Consider the following 22,226-nt stretch of genomic DNA (forward strand, 5'->3'; position numbering starts at 1 on the left):
CCCACAGCTTACGCCCGCACGCACGCAGCTCCTGCCCCGCCCACACGCCAGCCGCAGCTCCCGCACGCACACACGCACAATGGAAGCGACATCCACCGGGACCGGCAACAGCACGTCGCCTTGCGGGACCACGTCCACTCCTCCCCCAGCCAGGTAAGACATCCCCCGAAAATAAGACCTAGTGTCTTATTTCGTGCAAAAAAAAAAATAAGACACTGTCTTATTTTCGGGGAAACACGGTAGACTACAGAAGAAAATACGAGAGCCCTGTGCATTGGCATGGCTATTTGAACTCCAAATCAGAAGCGCACAGGAAAGTGTGACAATGCTGCAGCTGAACTGAATAAATGTTTGTTACCCTTGGCCAGAAAGTGTCTGTGGATACACCTTGCTGGTATGGTTAAATTGAAAGTAAAGGTGCCCATACACTGCTCGATTCTCGTACGAGACAAAAGTCTTGCGATGGTCATAAGGTTTATGGGCACCTCAAGACATTTAAAATAAAGGATTAAACTTTCTGACATTACAAGTGCATGTGCAAGAATTGTATTACATATTTGGATTTATATACACTTTTACATTTGCTGTTGCATTTAAAAAGTTACTCAAATACTTTCCAGCTTTGTTACAATATTGACTACCACTGACTACCTTAGGCCCCTTGCAGATGGGTCAGTTTTTCAAGTGGATCTGATTGGAAGCCCAATGTTAGTTTATGGGCAGTCGGATCTGAATGGCGGTGCGTCCAATTACCCATGACTGTCCAGGTCCAGAGAAGAGTTCTGTTTTGGAGACCTGATCGTGATGGATAGAGGGTAGTCTGATGTTAACAGATACATGCCTGCTTACATGCTGATTAAATCACTTGCATGCTCCTTGATGTTTAAGAGTTTCAGCTTTCTGCAGAATCAGATGGTGCCCTGACATCCTATTTTAGAGTGGCTCCTTTCCCTTGCAGGGTCTTGTGTGTATCCACAAACAACTAGGCACATCAAGGAAAGCCGTTCCCCTGCTCTCCACACTTCTCTTCTCCCTCCTACCTTCTCCAAACCAGTAGATGGACGGTTGCTGGAGACTGCTCCATCCCTTGTGATCTTATACTTGAGAGGAAGTTCAGGGAAATGGAGCTGAGAGAGTTAGAGCCAGCTGCTTGGTCGACATGATTACTGTGTGTGTTTGGGCAAGCATTTAAAAGAAATACTTTGCTGGGCAATGTATGTTATTGTTTAAAAATAAACAATAAGGTGATCAGCGCCAGTAAGTGTAAATGTGAAAATAAGACCTACCAAGCACTAAGGATATAACTAAATATCTGGAAAATGTGAAAAACAATATTGTGCCGAGCTAATAATCATACACATCTAATAAATTGAAACGTATATAAATGAGTTGCATATATGAGCCTTCAAACAAATGAGGCATAGATAATATCTACACACAGACAAAAAAAGCAATATAGACAAAAAGAGTCCCAGGAAAAAACAAAAGCAAACAATGGTGATTGTGCAAAAAAAATTCCTCAGATGATTCACAGCCAATCTGCATGTAACTCTCGGGTAAGGATAATCACACAATACAGGTAGACCTTCACCTCCACCCAGTGAGTGATGACAACAAGTGAGTGCTCACCTGGGGAGGTAGACCCACAGAGCTAGGTCAAATGCGCCTTTTCCCTTCTTAATGGGGGAGGGAAGCCCATGCACAGAAAAGGCGATAAGGTCTCCTCAGATCACAGGTACCAGTATAAATCCAGGTGGAAAGAGAAAACGGACAAGGACATAATACTACTTGAAATGTATCATTTCTTACAGTATTTTGTCACTATCTGTGATAATGTTGAATGCTTGGAAACCTAATTAAGCATACAATATTATAAACAGATAAAATGTGACATCCTCACTTTGTTGTCTTCATGGCAACCAGTTTTCTTTAAAATGTGCTTCTATTCCAGTGGGAGAAGAATAAAACACATTTGTTTTGTATTTAACATGATTGTGTTTGATGGATTACACTGTTAAATGATATGGGTGAATGTTTTTTGATTTCTTATGACATGTCTTAAAATGAACTTTTCATATGAGAAATAGAAACAAAATGAATCACTGGTACATTGTCTAATAGCATATTTTCTGGCAGTTGCTTTTATATTACAAAGGATTTATCAGCAGTTGTCTTAATGAACAGACTCGCAGACAATGATATCGGCTGTCATAATCCAGCAGTTCATTAACTCTAGTGCAGAGAGTTCAGGCTAAAAAGTCACAGCACTGTGGCACTCCTCACACCATTAATATAATAAAAAAGATGACTGGCTAGCGGACTATGCATAAATCAATTAGACCATGGTTTGAGTTGTGCTGTAGGTCCACACCACCATGTTTAGATTAGGTCTGGCAGGGCAAGGGAAAGGGAGCCTAAGTACATAAGCACCATTTGTTTTATCTTAATGTCTTTATTATCCTTCTAGGACAGGTCCAGGTACCATTTAACTGTAATGTGGATTGCCCCAGCCTTTTAACTATTTTTCTTATATGGGAGCTTCTACTACTTAATCAGTAAGTCTTTCATATATGTAATGCGCATGCAAGACACATTAAAATGGTAAAAGTTAAGGTCTATTCATTCCATTTCCTGTTCAAAGAAGAAGTCTCACCTTGTATTATTTTTCAAAGCTCATTCACCTAACTTTCACAGTATGTGTTGCTTTTTATCCCATGCTTCTGTGTGCAGTAGAAACGGAGATGCAGACTTTGACAGTTCACTCCTCTTCATTCCCCACCACTTTCTGCTAAGGAGATGGACTCTTGATTGACCGCTCTTATCTCACTGTCTCTGCACTTTCCCAACAAAAAACATGGCTCCCTTTCCAGTTCTAGTCCCTGTGCTGACTCCTATGGGAGCATGGTCCATCCCTCTGCATCCCTCTGAACTCGCTTGTGTCTGGAAAGTGCATAGACAGTGAGTTAGGATCTGTTACTCAAGCGTCGTCTCCTTCGCAGAGAGTGGTGGGGAATGAAGAGTGACCTGTCAAAGTCTGTATCTCTGATTATACTGCACACAGAAACATGGGATAAAAGGCAGCATATACTGTGGAGGTTAGGTGAATAAGCTTTGAAAAATACCACAATGTTAGACTTGAGCAGCAGTTACAAATCAAGTGATATCATCTCTCCTTTTTCTTTTATCTTGTGGTTGAGATATGAAATGTATACTGACCTTCTCTTCTGATATAAACATGTGTTAAGGTGTTTGGTCTTCACTGTGATCTCTGGGAATTGACATAGTATTAGATGAACACTCTTCTACGCAATTAATTCCATCCACTGTTCCATCTTCATTGTTCACCTGTCTAATATACAGATGTTGATACTCAAATCTCTGTTGAGCACAATCAACTAAGGAATCATCCCTGCCCCTATCAATTTTACTTTAATTCTTCATTTGAAGACCTCAATTAAGTTTTTCTACAAATTTACAACTCTTTTGTATTCCTTTCAGCATACATAGGATGTTGTTTGAATGGAGCCAACTGTACACTTTTTGAAAAGTAAAATAAATTGTTCTTTGTAAAGTAAACTTTTCTTAAGATAGAGCTTTATTAGGAGGAGATTAAGAGTAATATAAGGCTTATATTGCTATCTGCTTGTGGAGATGCAAGTTACCTGGTTGGCATACTGGCCTTCTGCCTTCAATACTCTCGGAGTCACTAACCTGGAACAATGGAGATTAGGAAAGACAAAAGTCCTTATTTGCATAAATTCTGTGAGTAATTGACCCAAACGAGGGTCGGCATGATAGCCAGGCAACTAACATTGAGCATGAGAACTCAGCAATGGTAGACTCCTTGTAATATTCTTTGATATGAGCAATTACATTTTGGTAAGATTTGCACACTGTTCAGTCCAATGTTTTTCAATACAGATGTACACTAGCTGTAATGTGTTGTGTAAATTGACTGAAATCTCCTTCCAGTTGCTGGGGTAGCTCATTAGAGCATTTCTCATTTTGAAGACTAGTGCAATTGTTCCAAACGTGCTCTTTTCCAGTTCTATGCAAACTCCCCCAGAAGATCCCTTTACTATGGGCGACAAAAAAAAGCTAAAATGTCAAGTCTCTATTAATGCCTACAAGGAAATATCATGACGCACACATTTTTTTTAACTAGCCTTTGTTAGTTTCCATCCACTTAGGGAAAACCTCAGAGACTGAGCACTTTGGGCTATATCAGCAGTTGTAGATCATTGGAACTAAATGAAAATAGGTAGTGAAAGCAATCTCTTGAAATCCGCCGTACAAAAACCGACGTAGGTAAAATCCTAGATTTTTTTTAAAATTAATCCAAAATCAAATCCAAAGTTCAATGTGTACACCACCATAGATCTCTTCCACACCAATGCCTCTCATGTGTTTCACCACAGGGGCTTAAAAGAGAACTATGGGGGTAACCTTTTTATCCCGTAGTTCTCTTGAGGACATATACTAACCTCCTCCCGCTCAGTATATAGCAAGTTATAGCTTGCAATATACTGAGAGCGCCGCAGCTGGGACGGATCCCGACAGTACTGTCGAGAGCCACCCAGCTGGCTGATGGACAGCTGGCTCTGCCTATCTAGAGACAGAGCCAGCTGTGCCTGTCCCTCCCCCGTCCGTTCCTCCAGTCAGTGCTGGAGGATCAGAGAGGGGGGGAATTCTTGCGGGGAACGGTGACTGACAGGGAGAAGATCGGGAAGTGAGCGAGCGACAGTATGTGTTCGCTCACTTCCCGATCAATAGAGCCGAGGTATGACAGTTTCATTGTCAAACGTGGGCTCTAACTATGAGTTCTCCTTTAATCATAGAGGTAAAGCCCTTTCTCTTACATGCACATTATATGTACCGCCCTGTTCCACCGGTATAATAACAATTGTAATGATTACGAATACTTTAAGCAATCAACAATTGTAAATCTCTCTAATAAAACTAGTATACCATATAATCAAAAAAACATTTTTTATATAAACCTAGGGGAAACTACAAATTGCATCTTTCCCCAGCCGAAATATCATCGAAGTTAAAGCAGAGCTGTAAATACAAAAGCTAAGAGAGAGCCACAAGAATGAGTCATAAAGACACTTGCTGGAAATGCTCACATGCTCTCTCGGCACAAACGTTCACAGATAAATAAATAAAACAAATAAGGACAAAGTATTATTATATAGAAGAATTATAACATTAAGACATACATGAAAAACTTCAAAAGCGAGTACCATAAGGTAAATCCTAAGAGTGTTGTGCAAGCGGGTCTACATGCCACCTGATTATTGTACATCACCTAACACAAAAACAATAAATAATGGAATATCTCTAATTATATGGCAGAAAAACCTGTCTGCACTAGTTATGTTATGATACCAAGTACCGTACTCGAGTACAAGTACAGATACTTTTCCAGCTTTTAGACTAGAGAAAAATTCAAAAGTTGGGAAGCAGCTGTCATTTTAAGGAGCATATGGAGCTCCTGGGTTTTGTGCATCCCTGTTTTAATGTATGATTTGTTTTATATAAATATATATTAGGGATGCACCGATACCACTTTTCCAAGTACAAGTACTGATACTTGTCCAAGTCCTCCAAGATACAAGTACTGATACAGTTTTGTATAGTGACATGTGACAGGTTTTCTAAAACAACACAGACTAATGATTTCAGGACAGTGGTGGACCGCCAGAGCCAGGCACCAGCTGCAACCCTGGTAGTTCTCTTAAAAATGCCAAGTATCGGCACTGGTATCTGAACATCTCTAGTCTGCACACCCATTCACACATATTTACTCATTTCATGATATCTTACATTAAAAACACACATTTTATTATTAATAATTCTAAAAGAAATAAAGCTTTAGTCTTATGATTAAGCCCAGGTGGTGAAACGCATGAGAGATGGTGGTGTTCATATTGCACATTGAACTTTGGATTTGATTTTGGATTCATTTCCATAAATTTTGGATTTTACCTACGTCTGTTTTTGTGCCGCTGATTTCCAGAGATTGATCTGAGAAGCGAGAGCACACTACAGCTTGCATCCGGTGTATGTATTTACTGCAGCCAGAGATGGAATCGGAGTGCTGAGTTAGAGCTTTTGGCAAATTAGGTAGAGAAAACAGTTTGATAATATCAATTGCTTTTAGCAAAAAATTTTTTTGTTAATTTTATTCTCTCAATGCTTGTTCTTACAGTACCCAATGCTGAAAACCTAAAGAAGATGACTATAAAGAAATTCAACAAATGTGATGAGGACACCAATATCTACACAGAGTTTTTCCGACCTTATGAACTGAGCTGTTTTGATGACACTTTTTGCTTGTCTATGGCCAATTCAGCAAGGTATAGTTAAGCCACTGTAATAAGGTTTAATTTAGCACACAAAAATGGAAAGTATTGCATGGTTGTATTAATCTATGGACTTTAATGTGTGTTTTCATGCTTTCATTTTACCAGAGATTTTATGCCAAAAAACGTTGGCATTGATCCTAGCCCGTTTACTGTACGGAAACCAGATGAAACAGGAAAATCAGTCCTAAGGTAAGACTCAGAAATTCATATTCATATTGTTTAAAAAATTGTATTGGTATTGTCTGATACAAAAAAAAAGAAGCTGCTTTGATCCTCAGATCAAGAGAGCGCCGCAGCTGGGACGGATCCCGACAGTACTGTCGAGAGCCACCCAGCTGGCTGATGGACAGCTGGCTCTGCCTATCTAGAGACAGAGCCAGCTGTGCCTGTCCCTCCCCCGTCCGTTCCTCCAGTCAGTGCTGGAGGATCAGAGAGGGGGGGAATTCTTGCGGGGAACGGTGACTGACAGGGAGAAGATCGGGAAGTGAGCGAGCGACAGTATGTGTTCGCTCACTTCCCGATCAATAGAGCCGAGGTATGACAGTTTCATTGTCAAACGTGGGCTCTAACTATGAGTTCTCCTTTAATCATAGAGGTAAAGCCCTTTCTCTTACATGCACATTATATGTACCGCCCTGTTCCACCGGTATAATAACAATTGTAATGATTACGAATACTTTAAGCAATCAACAATTGTAAATCTCTCTAATAAAACTAGTATACCATATAATCAAAAAAACATTTTTTATATAAACCTAGGGGAAACTACAAATTGCATCTTTCCCCAGCCGAAATATCATCGAAGTTAAAGCAGAGCTGTAAATACAAAAGCTAAGAGAGAGCCACAAGAATGAGTCATAAAGACACTTGCTGGAAATGCTCACATGCTCTCTCGGCACAAACGTTCACAGATAAATAAATAAAACAAATAAGGACAAAGTATTATTATATAGAAGAATTATAACATTAAGACATACATGAAAAACTTCAAAAGCGAGTACCATAAGGTAAATCCTAAGAGTGTTGTGCAAGCGGGTCTACATGCCACCTGATTATTGTACATCACCTAACACAAAAACAATAAATAATGGAATATCTCTAATTATATGGCAGAAAAACCTGTCTGCACTAGTTATGTTATGATACCAAGTACCGTACTCGAGTACAAGTACAGATACTTTTCCAGCTTTTAGACTAGAGAAAAATTCAAAAGTTGGGAAGCAGCTGTCATTTTAAGGAGCATATGGAGCTCCTGGGTTTTGTGCATCCCTGTTTTAATGTATGATTTGTTTTATATAAATATATATTAGGGATGCACCGATACCACTTTTCCAAGTACAAGTACTGATACTTGTCCAAGTCCTCCAAGATACAAGTACTGATACAGTTTTGTATAGTGACATGTGACAGGTTTTCTAAAACAACACAGACTAATGATTTCAGGACAGTGGTGGACCGCCAGAGCCAGGCACCAGCTGCAACCCTGGTAGTTCTCTTAAAAATGCCAAGTATCGGCACTGGTATCTGAACATCTCTAGTCTGCACACCCATTCACACATATTTACTCATTTCATGATATCTTACATTAAAAACACACATTTTATTATTAATAATTCTAAAAGAAATAAAGCTTTAGTCTTATGATTAAGCCCAGGTGGTGAAACGCATGAGAGATGGTGGTGTTCATATTGCACATTGAACTTTGGATTTGATTTTGGATTCATTTCCATAAATTTTGGATTTTACCTACGTCTGTTTTTGTGCCGCTGATTTCCAGAGATTGATCTGAGAAGCGAGAGCACACTACAGCTTGCATCCGGTGTATGTATTTACTGCAGCCAGAGATGGAATCGGAGTGCTGAGTTAGAGCTTTTGGCAAATTAGGTAGAGAAAACAGTTTGATAATATCAATTGCTTTTAGCAAAAAATTTTTTTGTTAATTTTATTCTCTCAATGCTTGTTCTTACAGTACCCAATGCTGAAAACCTAAAGAAGATGACTATAAAGAAATTCAACAAATGTGATGAGGACACCAATATCTACACAGAGTTTTTCCGACCTTATGAACTGAGCTGTTTTGATGACACTTTTTGCTTGTCTATGGCCAATTCAGCAAGGTATAGTTAAGCCACTGTAATAAGGTTTAATTTAGCACACAAAAATGGAAAGTATTGCATGGTTGTATTAATCTATGGACTTTAATGTGTGTTTTCATGCTTTCATTTTACCAGAGATTTTATGCCAAAAAACGTTGGCATTGATCCTAGCCCGTTTACTGTACGGAAACCAGATGAAACAGGAAAATCAGTCCTAAGGTAAGACTCAGAAATTCATATTCATATTGTTTAAAAAATTGTATTGGTATTGTCTGATACAAAAAAAAAGAAGCTGCTTTGATCCTCAGATCACAATTATAGGATGAAAATATCTGCCAGTCTGATGGTCATTTAACTTTAAAAACATTTTGAAGAAGTGTGGCCATTGGACATAGTTTGTTCATATTTTGTTCATAGTTTGAGTGCCACTTGAGGTGTAAAGTAGATTAATAAAATTGTAATAATAATAAAACCTGATCTAACCTGGTTTAAACCAACGAACACTGGGACTTTGAGAAGCAGGAACAAAGTGGTATTGGCAGGTAAGTATAGTCTCTGTCATTGATACAATGTTTCCTCAGTATCAGTCATTAAATTTAATTCAATTCTCTACTATTGTGTGCTGTGAAGTTAAATAGGAATCAATTTTTTTTTTTTTTTTTAAATAATGAAGCTTACACTGTGATCATATCAAAGGACTAGCCTTTAATTTGCACATAGGAGCTACATCAAAGTACAGCGAACAGTGTTCTTACATTTTATTTCTGAATGGAAAATGCAACGGCTGTTCAGTCACACTGGAGCTGCTGTGATTGCTCTTGCAACACAACTTGATTGACAAACTAAAGCTGGCCATACATGACTCAAATTTTACTGCTCGAAGCAGCAAGACTTGGCCTAGATTCGAGCCATGGGTGGTCCCGTTGGCACCACCCCGCTCAAAAAATGTTAGAAAAGCCAGTCCGAAAATGGGCTGCATCTGCTGAAAACACAATGAGGGGAATTCATCAAAACTGGAGCAGGCAAAATATGGATCAGTTGCCCAGGGCAACCAATCCGCTTCTCTCTTCAGTTTGTTCAGTTGAGATTTGAATATGAAAGAGAGAAGCTTATTGGTTGCCATGCACAGCTGTTCCTGATTTTGTCTGCTCCAGTTTTGATAAATTCCCCTCAATGTCTGTTTTAGGTGGACATAGCATGTAGGTTACTTATTTGTTCATGTTTTGTTTGCTGTTGCGTGCACTTTGTGTACTGTATATGTTCACCTTTTTGCCATTATGCATTATTGATAGATTTGTGTTTTCCATGTGCTTTTGAAATCAATAAAAATTATAAAGCAGTGGCTTGCATCTCCTAGGGTTTCTGTTATAAAGCTTCCGCCCAGATGCCATTCGCACGGGAATAGTGCCCCTAGGGGGTGCTGACATGTATAGGAGTTCTAGGGGAGCTAGTGCCTTGTGAACAACATCCGCCTGGTGTATAGCTTATAACTTTTATAAATGAACCCCCTAGTGTCTAACACTTAGGGCATGTTTCACACTGTCTGCGGATGCCCAGTTCACACCAGGTTCCGGAAAGAGAGTAGAGATAAAGCTGGGCTGGATGAGGCCTGAGTTCGCCTGAGCCCACTCAAAACTCTGACCACCGCCCCCTTCTCCCAACCAAATCTGTGGCGGAAGTTGTGGTGGGGCATTTCCCACCCCTTTGTGATGTATAGATGCAGAATGAGGAATATGCCTCCTCACAACCGATTGGGTTGGCAGGATGGGGTGGCGGCAGTGGTGTCACAAAGGGGTGCGGCCCGCACCCGGGTGACACCATTGGAGGGGTGACACCAAAATGATTTACAGTCATTTTGGTGTCACCCCCCTCTGAAAAGTCGGCCGCTCAGTCATGGACCGAATGCCCGACAGTATCAGGAGAGAGGAGGGGACCCGGCGGCATACCTTATCCAGCCGGGTGACTGTCTCCTCCTCTCTCTGCCGGTGTCCATCACCAAGATGGTCGCCGGCAGATATCAGAAAACTGCCGCATGTGCGCGATGGCGTCTCGGCAGGGTGACACTCGGTTACCGCTCCGGGTGTCACCCAGCCCCGGGACGCCCCGGGGTGGCGGTCAGTGTTTTGAGCTGGCTTGGGCGAACTCAGGTTAACTGGGTTTACACCAAACTCAGGTTCATCATAAGTGCCGAGTAGAGAGGCTTGGAAAAATACAGCATGTCTGCATTTTTCTGCACTGCACTGCAAGTCTCCATCCGCCTGTTTCAGTGTCACTTTGTAACATTTGAATAACGTTACAAAAATCTGAAAATAATAAAAAACAGACACCAGCCCACATGCTAAAATGGACCATTTCAGCATGTAGGCTAGTGTGACAAAGCTACAAAGTTATTCGCTTGAATATTTCTGTGTACCATAAAAACAAAAATAACAGTTTGCCGCAACGTGTTGATCAGCACAGTGGTCCCCTGGCCTCGGACCGTTACCGGTCCGTGGATCAAATGATACCGGGCCACGGGGCCCCGCACTGCCAACGGGCTTCACAGTGAGGGGGCGGGTCCTGTGACTCACCTCCCCTCCCGGCCGCGTCCATAGTAACAGGCGGCGGGAGGGGAGGTGAGTCACAGGAGACGTGTGTGTCACAAGCCCCGCCCCCTGCAGTGAGTGCACACAACTCCCTGGCTGGGTAAGTCCGAGCGCGGGAGGGGGGAGAGGAGGCAGCAGCAGCTGGGTACAGATATGTCGGTCGGTATCTGGATGGGGGAGTTTGTAGAGGGGTGAGAAATATCTGGATAGGGGGGTTATAGAGGGGTAATAGATACGTGGTTGGGAGGGGGGGGGTTTGTAGAGGAGTAATAGATATCTGGATGGGGGGGGTTGTAGAGGGATAAGGCCTCATTCACACACGAATCGGCCTGCACGTACAGCTCCGTGCTGCGTGCGGGGCCGTACCAAGTAGCTGCCGGGAAGGACAGGTGCTGCGTGTGATTAGAACGCAGCCCCCGTCCTTCTCTATGGGGCTACGCGGCCGTACGCCCCCCTACGCTCACCTCATTTGCAGGTCCGTAGGGGTGCGGGTGATCGTATCCATACGCCGCCGGAATGGAACATGTATGCGTCCCGGCCAGAAAACCCGCACCCCTACGGACCTGCAAATGAGGTGAGCATAGGGGGGCGTACGGCCGCGTAGCCCCATAGAGAAGGACGAGGGCTGCGTTCTAATCACACGCAGCACCTTTCCTTCCCGGCAGCTACTTGGTTCGGCCCCGCACGGAGCTGTACGTGCAGGCCGTTTCTTGTGTGAAGGAGGCCTAATAGATATGTGGATGGGGGGGTTGTAAAGGGGTCATAGATATGTGGCGGGGGGATAGTAGTTGTGTACAGCTATTTCATGCTTTTTCTTGTAATTACACAAGTGGATTATAATGGGGAATATTACACTGTAATGTTCCCTATTATAATCTATTTCTCTGATTAAATGATTACAGGTAGCCATGTGATCTATCAAAGTTTGAGACTACGTTAGAATGTGTGACCAGTGACGTGATCACACATTTTAACGTAATCTCGCCCAGTTTTTCGGTGGTGGAATAGGTGAAGAATTCCAACGCTTTCATTTTTTGGTGTAACTGTATTTTATTTTGAAGGCATGTTTAAATACAATTAAATTAAAATTATTAAATCAAAACAATCTAAAATATAAACAATCAACATCCCCCCCTCAGCGGGCCACGGTAAAATTATCAAACGTTGACCGGTCCGCGGCGATAAAAAGGTTGGGGAGCACTGGATTAGCACATCCTTAAAGTCTGATGGCTTTGTTAAGCAATATATGTGAGTTTAATAAAACATGTGTCTTGTCCTCCGGCCTTCTTGTGGTGCCTGTTAGAGAGACAAAAAAATGATATTCTTTTGGCTTGGTTTCTGCATATCTCCAAGCTCATGTTCTCATCGCTAGAATTGGCCAGGGATTTGATTCTCATCTCAGCAGATCTTCTATCACCACCACTGCGCTAGTAATTATCTCTCATCGTTTCAATTACTTTGTGATGAGAGAAGTCATTGTAGATTAGTATGCTGTAACTACATACAAAGCCTGTGTTTCCTATATTTCCTTGTTTCTCTGTGACAAATATTTCTCTGATGTAAAATCATCTTTTAGTCATTCCATTTTCAGAACTATATTACTAAAAAAAAAAAAACTAGCCACACAAAAAAATTGCCCATCTGCTTGACTGCTGCGAACGTCTGGGAAATACAAGTGATATCTAGGTACTGTTCACACTTACAATGCCACCTGCTTTCTAGGCACAATGGCACAATGTGCAGTATATTGATAGTTGAATAGAATATCAGTCAGAAGAAGAATAGGTAGTAATCTTCCATGATATCAGCTAGGTGTGCATGGTATATTGGTCTTTAATATGAAATGTAGATGTCTCTATACTGGTTATTGTAGGGCAATCCACCATTCTGTGGCTTATATATCAATGATGTTAATTAGGGATGTCCCGTTACCATTTTTTCAAGACCAAGTACAAGTACTTTCCCTCAGGTACTTGCCGATACCAATAATCAATGCTTTTTCTTAAAGGGACATGTGACATGTTTTTTCTAAAACAATACAAGCTAATGATTTTAGGGCAGTTTCTTTATAGTTATGAAGAACTGTAACTCAATCCATGACTATACTTGTCCTGATACATAAAATTATTTTAACCAAAACCATATTTGACCATGCTAAGAAGTGCTTCTCATTGGTCAGCTTGGTTACCTGACTGCACTGACCAAGGAGTGCTCGCAATTTCTGAGTGAAATTCAAAATCCATAGTGCAGGGCTACACTGGACAGCAGTAAGAGGTACAGAAGGTACACCCTTACCGGCAGAGGGGAAGGGCTGTTCACCAAAAGGTAAGTATAGTGGAGGGGGGTGGCATTTGTCCAGATTTAAACAGGTAATTCCATTTTCCCAAATTACTTGGAAAAGTGAACTCCCCCTTTAATGTGCATTGTGTGTGTTAGAGAGCACTGCTGCCCCGCTACCACAATATGGCACACAGTGGAATGAGGGCAGCACGTGGCCCACACACACAATGCCCTACGCATTTGTTTATTCGCACATAGATAGGGGTGGGTGTGGGGGGGCGGTGTCGGTTTTTTAATTTGTATTTATTTTATAACTTTTTGGGGGTTTTTTTAAACCTTTTTTCTTTTACTGTAAACTTTATTTTATTATTTTTGCATCACTTTTTTTTTCCGTTGAACTCTATTGATATCACACGGGCTAATAATCCCCTATGTGATATCATTCAGAGGTGACAGGCTCTCTTTATGAGCCAGCTGTCCAATACAAAAGATACGGCACAGTATTGTGCTGTATCTTCTGTACAGCTCAGGTTGTAACAGCTGACACAGGAAGCGCTGTGAATACAGCGCTCCTGTGTCACTGATCACAGAGCGGAGAATGGATGTTCTCTTCTTTGCTCCCCACTCTCCATCCTGAACTGCTTTGACCTGGTCCCGGGTCCCCTAGAGAAGCGGGGAAGGGGCCGGCAGGGGGGGATGGACGAGCAAGCTGCTATACAAGTGCGGATCCGGGCGGATTACTTGTACAAGCAGCCCAAAGCTATTTAAAAATTTAAAGCGCCGACATCGGGGCATTACGGCATTACATTCACGACTCATGAAAATGCCCTGTATCGGCCCGATACCGATACTAGTATCGGTACCGGAACATCCCAGTTGTCAATGGATTGTTTAAGAGAATTGAGCCTATTGATTTCCCAAGGAATTTTGTTAAGACTGAACTCCTGCTTTTTGTTAAAGCACAAAAACGTTCATCTAAATATATTGCTCATCACTGTTCTACAAGCAGAGGGGTGGGAGGGGGTCTCACCGCTACAGACTGCCTGTAGAAAACTACAGGAGAGGGCAGATACAAGACCAGTCACCCTGCACAAAGAGAGAGATCAGCAGTGACTGGTGTTTTTTACAGAAAACTTCTGCACTGAGGCAACATGCAGAAGTTGTTTTATACTGGAATACTGCACAGATCTGGAGGACACACAAATGACATCAGTATTCAAGTAAGAATACACATGTCTGTTGTATTCACTGCAGTTTTGTCACCCGTTCCAGCTACTATAGCCATTAGGACTTCTAAGCTGCGTGGCTACATACGCTGCTCACAAAAACGTGCGGTTTAACGTATGTGCATAAAACAGGCAAAAAACGTGTATCAAAATGTGCAAAAATGCTGTTGCCTAGGTGTGAACCCAGCCTAAGTGATGTCAGGACCTCTCCTCCTTGCTTTGTCACTGTGAGTCCTTTTGCACTTGTGATGATGTCACAGTGATGGGGGAGAGGCAGGGAAGACGGTTGCCCATAGATCGACTTTAGGTAAAAAACATGTCAAACTTGAATCATTCACCAATATTTCTGTACTGCCCCAAGGAGGATTCAAATCAATGTTCATTAATTCCTTTATGATGCCCTGTTGCCTGCAACATGTGTGATATGTTCTAGAAAACAAAACGCAATGCTTTGCGACTGTCATTAGGGGACATAGCGTCTGATTCATTCATTAACACAGCAGATCTGTTTTTGTTGTTTGTATAAATTCAAAGGAAGAAGATAAATTGCACAAAAGCACAATGGGGCATGTGTAGAACCAGGTGTTCTTGGAAGAAACTATGTTGACTCAATTAGTTTATGGAGGTCATTATTGGCAGCTGCAGTAGTCCGTTGCTTCCTGTTAGCCACTAACAAATAGAATGAAATGTGGACCATACTAGTAGAATTTGAATCCTTAGTGTGTGTATGTATATATATATATATATATATATACAATTTATTTATTTATAATTAGTATAATTTTTACATTGCATATTCAGTTACTATAAATTTCATACTTGTGGATGACAACTTTCTTGACAGAGAAAAAGTCCACTTTAATACTCAATAGCCAGGTTAGAAGATGCAAACCTAAGAGCCGGTGTCACTGCTTTGTAGGGGGGGGACCTCCTGTGCTAAAAGTTGTCAACACATGGCTTTCAGCACCAAAAACTAGTGAGAATTGCAAAGTTCAACAAAATATTAAAGTTTGTAACTATCCTCTATGCCTAAACAACCCAACAACTTAACCCCTGCCACTTACACTCTTAATATTTAACCACTACTTAATGTGAGCTCTTAATACTTCTCCCTAAACTCTTAATGCTTAAAAGAGAACTATGGGGTAAGTGTTTTTCCCCATAGTTCTCTTGAGTGTCACGGACATATACTAACCTCCACCTGTGACCCATGAGAGCGCCGCAGCCAGGACGGATCCCGACAATACTGTCTGGATCCACCCAGCTGCGTGAGTGACAGCTGGCTCTGCCTACCTAGAGGCAGAGCCAGCTGTGCCCGCTGTCCGTACCACCACTGAGCGCTGGAGGATCGGAAAGGGGGGAATCCCTGCAGGGAGCGTTGAGTGACAGTCACCGCTCTCTGCAGGGAGATGATCAGGAAGTGAGCGAGCGACGGTATGTGTTCGCTCACTTCCCGATCAATAGAGCCGACCTGCGACAGCTTCTTTGTCACAGGTTGGCTCTAACTATGTGCATGAGTGTAAATCACTCCCCTCACAGTTCTCCTTTAACCTTCCTCCTAAAACCTAACCCTAATCTTAGCACAAAAAGGTAAACTAAACCCTCTCATCTCTGACCAGCCGCTAACCTAAATTAACCCTTGACCCCAAATAAGCCCTGTTCTGCATAGGTATCTTGGCCCTCGACTAGGAGATTAATGCTAAACTCTTAAGGGCTTGTTGACACCAAGTACGATGTGCTGCATTTTTCTGCACACCACCCCACATGTATGGTATGAACAGGGCACATAGCAAACAGTTGTTCTCTATGTGTCCTGTTCACACTTTATATGTGTGGTGGTGTGCAGAAAAACATAGCTCAACAGACATGGTGTGAACAAGCCCTACAAGTGTCTTTGGTGGAACAGGTATCTTGCTGGAACAAAAAAACCTCCACGTTAGTGTGTTTATGGGCATCATAAGGCAAAAGCCACATTTTTTGCTATACGTTTTGGTAGCCAAATACTTACATGATTGTCTGTAGAGATTACATTTTTTGCAGTTACTTTTACAAAATGTGTTAACACATAGGTACTCATGTGAGTACAAGAGTTTGACTACCCAAATGTATAGAGAGAGTGTTGAGCAGGGGTAGGCAACATTGGCACTTCTGCTGTGATGAAACTATGAGTTCCATCATGCCCTTGCCTCTGGGAGTCAAGCCTATGGCTGTCAGTCTTGCAGTGCCTCATGGGAATGCTGAGACTGCCTTCCTCTGGTGTAGAGAGTAATATTATCAATATATCCTTGCCATGGTTCATCTGTCTCCTTTTGTGCTTCAAGGACATATCTAAGTAAGTAAATAGTAAGTAGGTATCAGGGCTCATTCACACCTCATCCAGATCATCTCCAGACCAGAAAAATACTGCATATCTCATTTTGTCTGGTCTGGAAAGCACGGGAAGGCATGGAAACACACTGGAACGCACCTGAAAGTCAATTATAAGCAACAAAAAAAAATACAGCTCAGCAACAAAATCACGGTAAAAACGCTGCAAAATGCACTGCGTACCAGATTTGGTCCAGATCTGGTCCGGAAAATGGTGTGAACCTGCCCTCGGCAAGATATTTTACTGCAGCAGCCTTATTGAGAATTATATAACGGAAGAATAGAAAATAAAAGGTGCACAGGTTATCACTCATTCTATTCTCTCACTGTTAAAGAAAGTCTTTAAATGAAATATAACATATAAAATGACTATATGCTAAGCCATTGTGTAATTTAATGGTGTTGAAAATTCCCTTTCCATTCCAATCTGCAAATGCTTTCATTTTCTGTGAAACATCGTTTCCTTCCAATATGGCACCCTGAAGACAATTCTGTACATAATCAATGTATGGAATGCCCACAGATATGTCACTTCTGCATGTGTAAACAGTCCACTTCTTTTCTCAGAAATTTACATTGAGAATACTAGGCAAATTTTGGGCATTCACAGCAAAAAGAGTTTAATTTTTTGGTGAGATGTTGCCTAAAGCTGGCCATACACCGTAACATTTCTCTTGTGTAGCCCCGCCAGGCCGAATTCTGGTAAATGTCCAAGCGGAGAAGGGGTCGGCATTAGTGCTTACGTGTATGAGAGCTTTCTTATGTTATAATTTTTTACACTTTACACTTTTTTTTATTTTATTTTAATTTTATTTTTTTATTACTTTTTTTGTTTTCTCCTTTTTTTATGACGTTTTAATTTTTATTTTTTACATTTTTATTTACTTTATTTTTTTATCACAAATTTTTTTACTTCACTTTTTTAATTTTTTAATTCTTATTTAATTTTTTTTACTTTTATCACTTTTTTTTAAGGATTATTTCTCACTTTTTTCACCTAAATGTATTGCTATCACGCAGGGGCTAACGAGCCCCTATGTGATAGCCCTTGGAGGTGGCAGGTTGTCTTTATGGAGCCTGTCCTCCAATACAGAAGATCGAGCACAGCATTGTGCTGGATCTCCTGCGCAGCCCGGTGTGTGACAACCGAGACGGGGATGCTGCAAATGCAGTGGTTCCGTGTCACTGATCACACAGAGCAGATCGGGGAAATCATTGTCATTGTCCCGGGTCTCCCAGAAGAGTGGGGTACCCCAAAAAAACATGGCGAGGGTTCACGGGGGGGAGGACGTACCGTGGAGGGGGGATGGTGGGGATGGACAATAAGGCTGCTGATCTGAGCAGCTGTACAGCCACCCAGATCACTTATACAAAACAAGCGGCGGCTTCCCCATTCTACATTTAGCCCTGCTTGCCCACAGCAGGGCTAACGGTAGAAAAACAACACCTGCCCAGCGCCTGGAACTGCATGTCCCGGGCATTGGGCGATAAAAATTTTGCACCCCTGGGTTGTAATATCCAGCATACACAAAAGTATGAATTTTACAGTACCATGTTTTGCACATTAAGTACACTGGATCAGAAATAACCTTTTTTTAGCATATTAGAAATAATAAGAAATGTCTGTGCCTTGCCTTCTGCTTTAAATAGGCCAGCAAAAATAAATGTTCATATAAATGTGACTGGCAGACTTTCAGCAAGAGAATCAGTGTAAGGATATGAGGATATCTCAACTGAAACATCTTGAACCATCATGACTGCAACATGTTTATGATTTCTCATAATTTACTACAAACATAGTTCAAGCACATAGGCCAGTTTGATGGTCTCTCCTCAGTGCTCCACTCACTCACACTGATGCTAATGAATCAAAAAGCAAAATGACAGAAGGGCATAGTGGAATGTACATCTCCACTTGGGAAGTCAAGAAAATGCTGTAGACGTGCATGAATAATGATGCCCTTTTGTACAAGCTCTGCCCATTGTGTCACATGAATAATTTTAGGGAAAAAAAAACTACAGTTGGAATGCACCATTGGAGGCAGCATGTGTTTTGTTGTATATGCAGAAATATCTTTTACCAGTACAAACCACCAAACTGGAGAACAGAATTTGGATTTCATGGTTTGCTGAACAGTAAAAAGCCTACTGACTACTCTCAATGTCCCCTTGCCCCTCTTTTCCCCTATAGGTTTTTTTGCTAAATCTGACCCCAAATGTTAAGAACTGACAGTTAAACACTGAGCTGTCAAATTCTTTACATTCCGGATGAAGTGTCCTCAAAGAAGCAGAAACTGTTACAAAATGTAAATAATGAAAGAAGCTGAGAGATCTGTGTTATTCTGTAACAATATTCTGTTACTTTGTTTTAATTTGAGATACAAGTACAGAGAAGGTAAATGACAGCTCTCCCGCTTGTCGTGTTCGTCAGATTCGTTATTTCTGCATGTCTGAATGTTCAAATTTACAGATATTCGAACGAATTTCAATTCGGAATGGAACAAATTGCACATGTCTATTGCGTATTGTACATTGCGTTACAGGATATCTATGCTCAAAAACTAAAAACAAATATGTATTTCCATATTGAATATTAATAAGTTCTATCCCACTCATAATTACCATATCCATCTAGATATTGTAAACTTACATAATGAAGATGCCCATAGGATGTACTTCCTCAATGCAGTGACACAATTTAACTCAGCCTTGTGAATATGCACTTGTTTATGTCACAACTCTAACTAAGCCTAACATCTGAACGACAACTCAACATCTGAACAACGTAACATTATCTTTGCTTGCTGGAAGCAATGCATTATGGGATATGTAGTCTTGAGAAATCAAGACTGCATCACATCAAGCTGCAGGGAAAGAGATGCAAAGTACACTGGGAATCCAGGAAGTTGTTGAAAGTGGGCAGACAGAAGGCAACACTCACTACATAAAGGGGATTTTTTCAAGTAAGCTTTGATTGCATTATGAAAAACAACTATATAATGTATTCCTATAACAATACAGATGTTATAACAGGATAGTATATGTTGGGACTTTAGAACTCCTTTAAGGCAGCACATTTTCTGCACCGCAACTAACAGTAGGTCCACTGTGGTGCATTAGGAAGGTGCATTGGGGTGCTATTCAGAGCAAATGGCATCGCATAGCACCAAAACACAAAACGTGCCTTTCCAGGTGCATAAGCCCTTACACTGAAATATCCCTTCAATAGATATCAAAATGTTTAGTCCAATAATAAAACAAATGTCAGTGCAGATTTCAAGCTCTACACAGAGGAGCTCTCCCTTCAGAAAGATTAATTATCTCGAAGTCTTCTCCCCCACACGGAACAAGACCGAGATCACTGACCCCACGCAGTCTGCTGCTTGTCCTTCCACCCACCCACACTCTCTCTCCTTCCTACAATCACTTCAGCAGAATTTCACTGTAATTTAGCTGGTGTTATTCAACTCACGTTGATATTTTTTCTAATACACGTGAATGCTATTACCTTGTTTGCATTAAGATGCTAATATTATTTTCACTACACTTTACAGGGTATTCATATTCCACTTGTAGATCTGTAACAAAAATATTGATAACATTTGTATAGGGCTTTCCAGGTAATTGAAATGCTATTTTATTATTATCTGCATAAAAACACAGCTGTGGTTAGGTGACACCCTTTATATTTCTCACCCATTCCACCTGGCTGAGGAATTTAAGGCTCGAATCACACTTTTGCGATGCTTTGCCTTGCAGTTTTACATGCATTAGTGCATTGCGGTGTCATTGATTTTGAAAGGCATCCAAACACAGAAAGGCAACGCAGCTCTGACACACATGCATTGCCGTGCACCACAATGTATGGTAATACATTACTACAGGGCTTAAAATTTCAAGTCCTGAGCTACTAGCCAGGCCTTAAAAGTTACCTGCCACCAGTTGCCCTAACCCCTATCCTGCTCTGGCCTTAACTCCGCCAGGTCAGCGGTGTGACGCAGAGTGCGGAGATCAGAAACAACAGACAGTACAGAAGTCAGTGGTGTAATGCCGAATATAGAGGCCAGCTGTGTGACAGAGTACAGAAATCAGTAACAACGCAGAGTGCATGGAAATTTTGAGGCCTGCATTACTACACACTGTGATGTGCTGTGTGAGAAAAAATGCTGCATGTATTTTTTGGGAATAATTGGAAGTGAATTTTATTGTTTGATTTTCAATTTTTTTAGTGATTTTTTTCTCCATATGTGTAAGGGCTAGTTCGCACAAGCATTTGGTGACAGTATAGTGATTAGCATTTACCAAATGCCCTATGCATATTCAATAAGCGCGTAACAGATTTTTGTGATGCCTCTTGGAAGTTATAAATCAACATTGGATGCTTCTGAATCACTTCCCAAATGTTTCTCAAACCCTTTACCAATCTTGTACAGGCCTCTAGGAAGTGTTCTCATTGTCTATTACAGCCTTCAACTGTTGCTTATTTATGGAGACTAAATTTTCAAAATGAAACCTTTGGACACCCTACTGACCATTTCCACTTTTTAGCCACACAATCACACTGCCGTTTGTAGCCACACCTACTGTCCTCAATTTTTAACATACCCTGAAACAACTGGTCACAAACTTTGACGCAAGAGGCAGCCATTCAAGTTTCAAAGACAATATAAACAGATTTCAAATAAGAGGCACGAAGATATAGTTAGGAGGGGCACTTTGGAGGTATTAAGAAGAAAAACGTGGCTCGCAGCTTGCCAAACACCCACCTTTGGTACGCCACTGCCACTGGGGATAGGGCCCCACAAGCAGCTCCTGACAGACCCGGACCCCACTGCTGACCCAATGGGCCACAATACAGGAGTATTGCCTGTACCCCCCTATCGGTGGCCCTGCCCACCACACTTTATGATGGACCCCCCTCAGAAATACAACACAATATATTCTTCCCCATTGCAGTGGGCTGACATAATGTTTAGTTGAACTCAATGGACATGTGTCGAACAGGTATGAATGGTAACCATACACTGTCTAAGGCTGGTCTGGTGAACTGCACACAGACCACTGAAGAATAGAATGATATGCATAAGGGCCAGCCCAGGGACATTTGTTTGCCATTACCAGACCCCTCAAACGGGAACTGCCCCCTGCAAACAGGAATAAATGGCAATTATATGCTAAATGTTGCTTGCAGGCTTGTTCTGCCATCAATTAAAGAGAGAAGGGGCATGGCCTGCCACAGGACTGTGTGTGTCTATGGACGCACACAGCCGCTGCAGGCACAAGCCCGCACGGGTGCCTCCA

The 22,226-nt window shown here is 41.5% G+C and overlaps 1 protein-coding gene across 1 annotated transcript in view; it reads left to right on the forward strand.

The window, feature by feature from the left end:
• FIG4 (FIG4 phosphoinositide 5-phosphatase) overlaps positions 1-22,226 on the forward strand; it is a 252,711-nt gene that overhangs the window by 152,562 nt on the left and 77,923 nt on the right. Inside the window, exons 18-19 of the mRNA XM_018569658.1 lie at positions 6,215-6,362; positions 6,477-6,560. Of these exons, the coding sequence (XP_018425160.1) occupies positions 6,215-6,362; positions 6,477-6,560 (232 nt within the window). The remainder of the gene's footprint in view (positions 1-6,214; positions 6,363-6,476; positions 6,561-22,226) is intronic.

This window comes from Nanorana parkeri, unplaced genomic scaffold, assembly GCF_000935625.1.
Source record: "Nanorana parkeri isolate BGI_ZX_2015 unplaced genomic scaffold, ASM93562v1 scaffold1375, whole genome shotgun sequence".
Lineage (NCBI taxonomy): Eukaryota > Metazoa > Chordata > Amphibia > Anura > Dicroglossidae > Nanorana > Nanorana parkeri.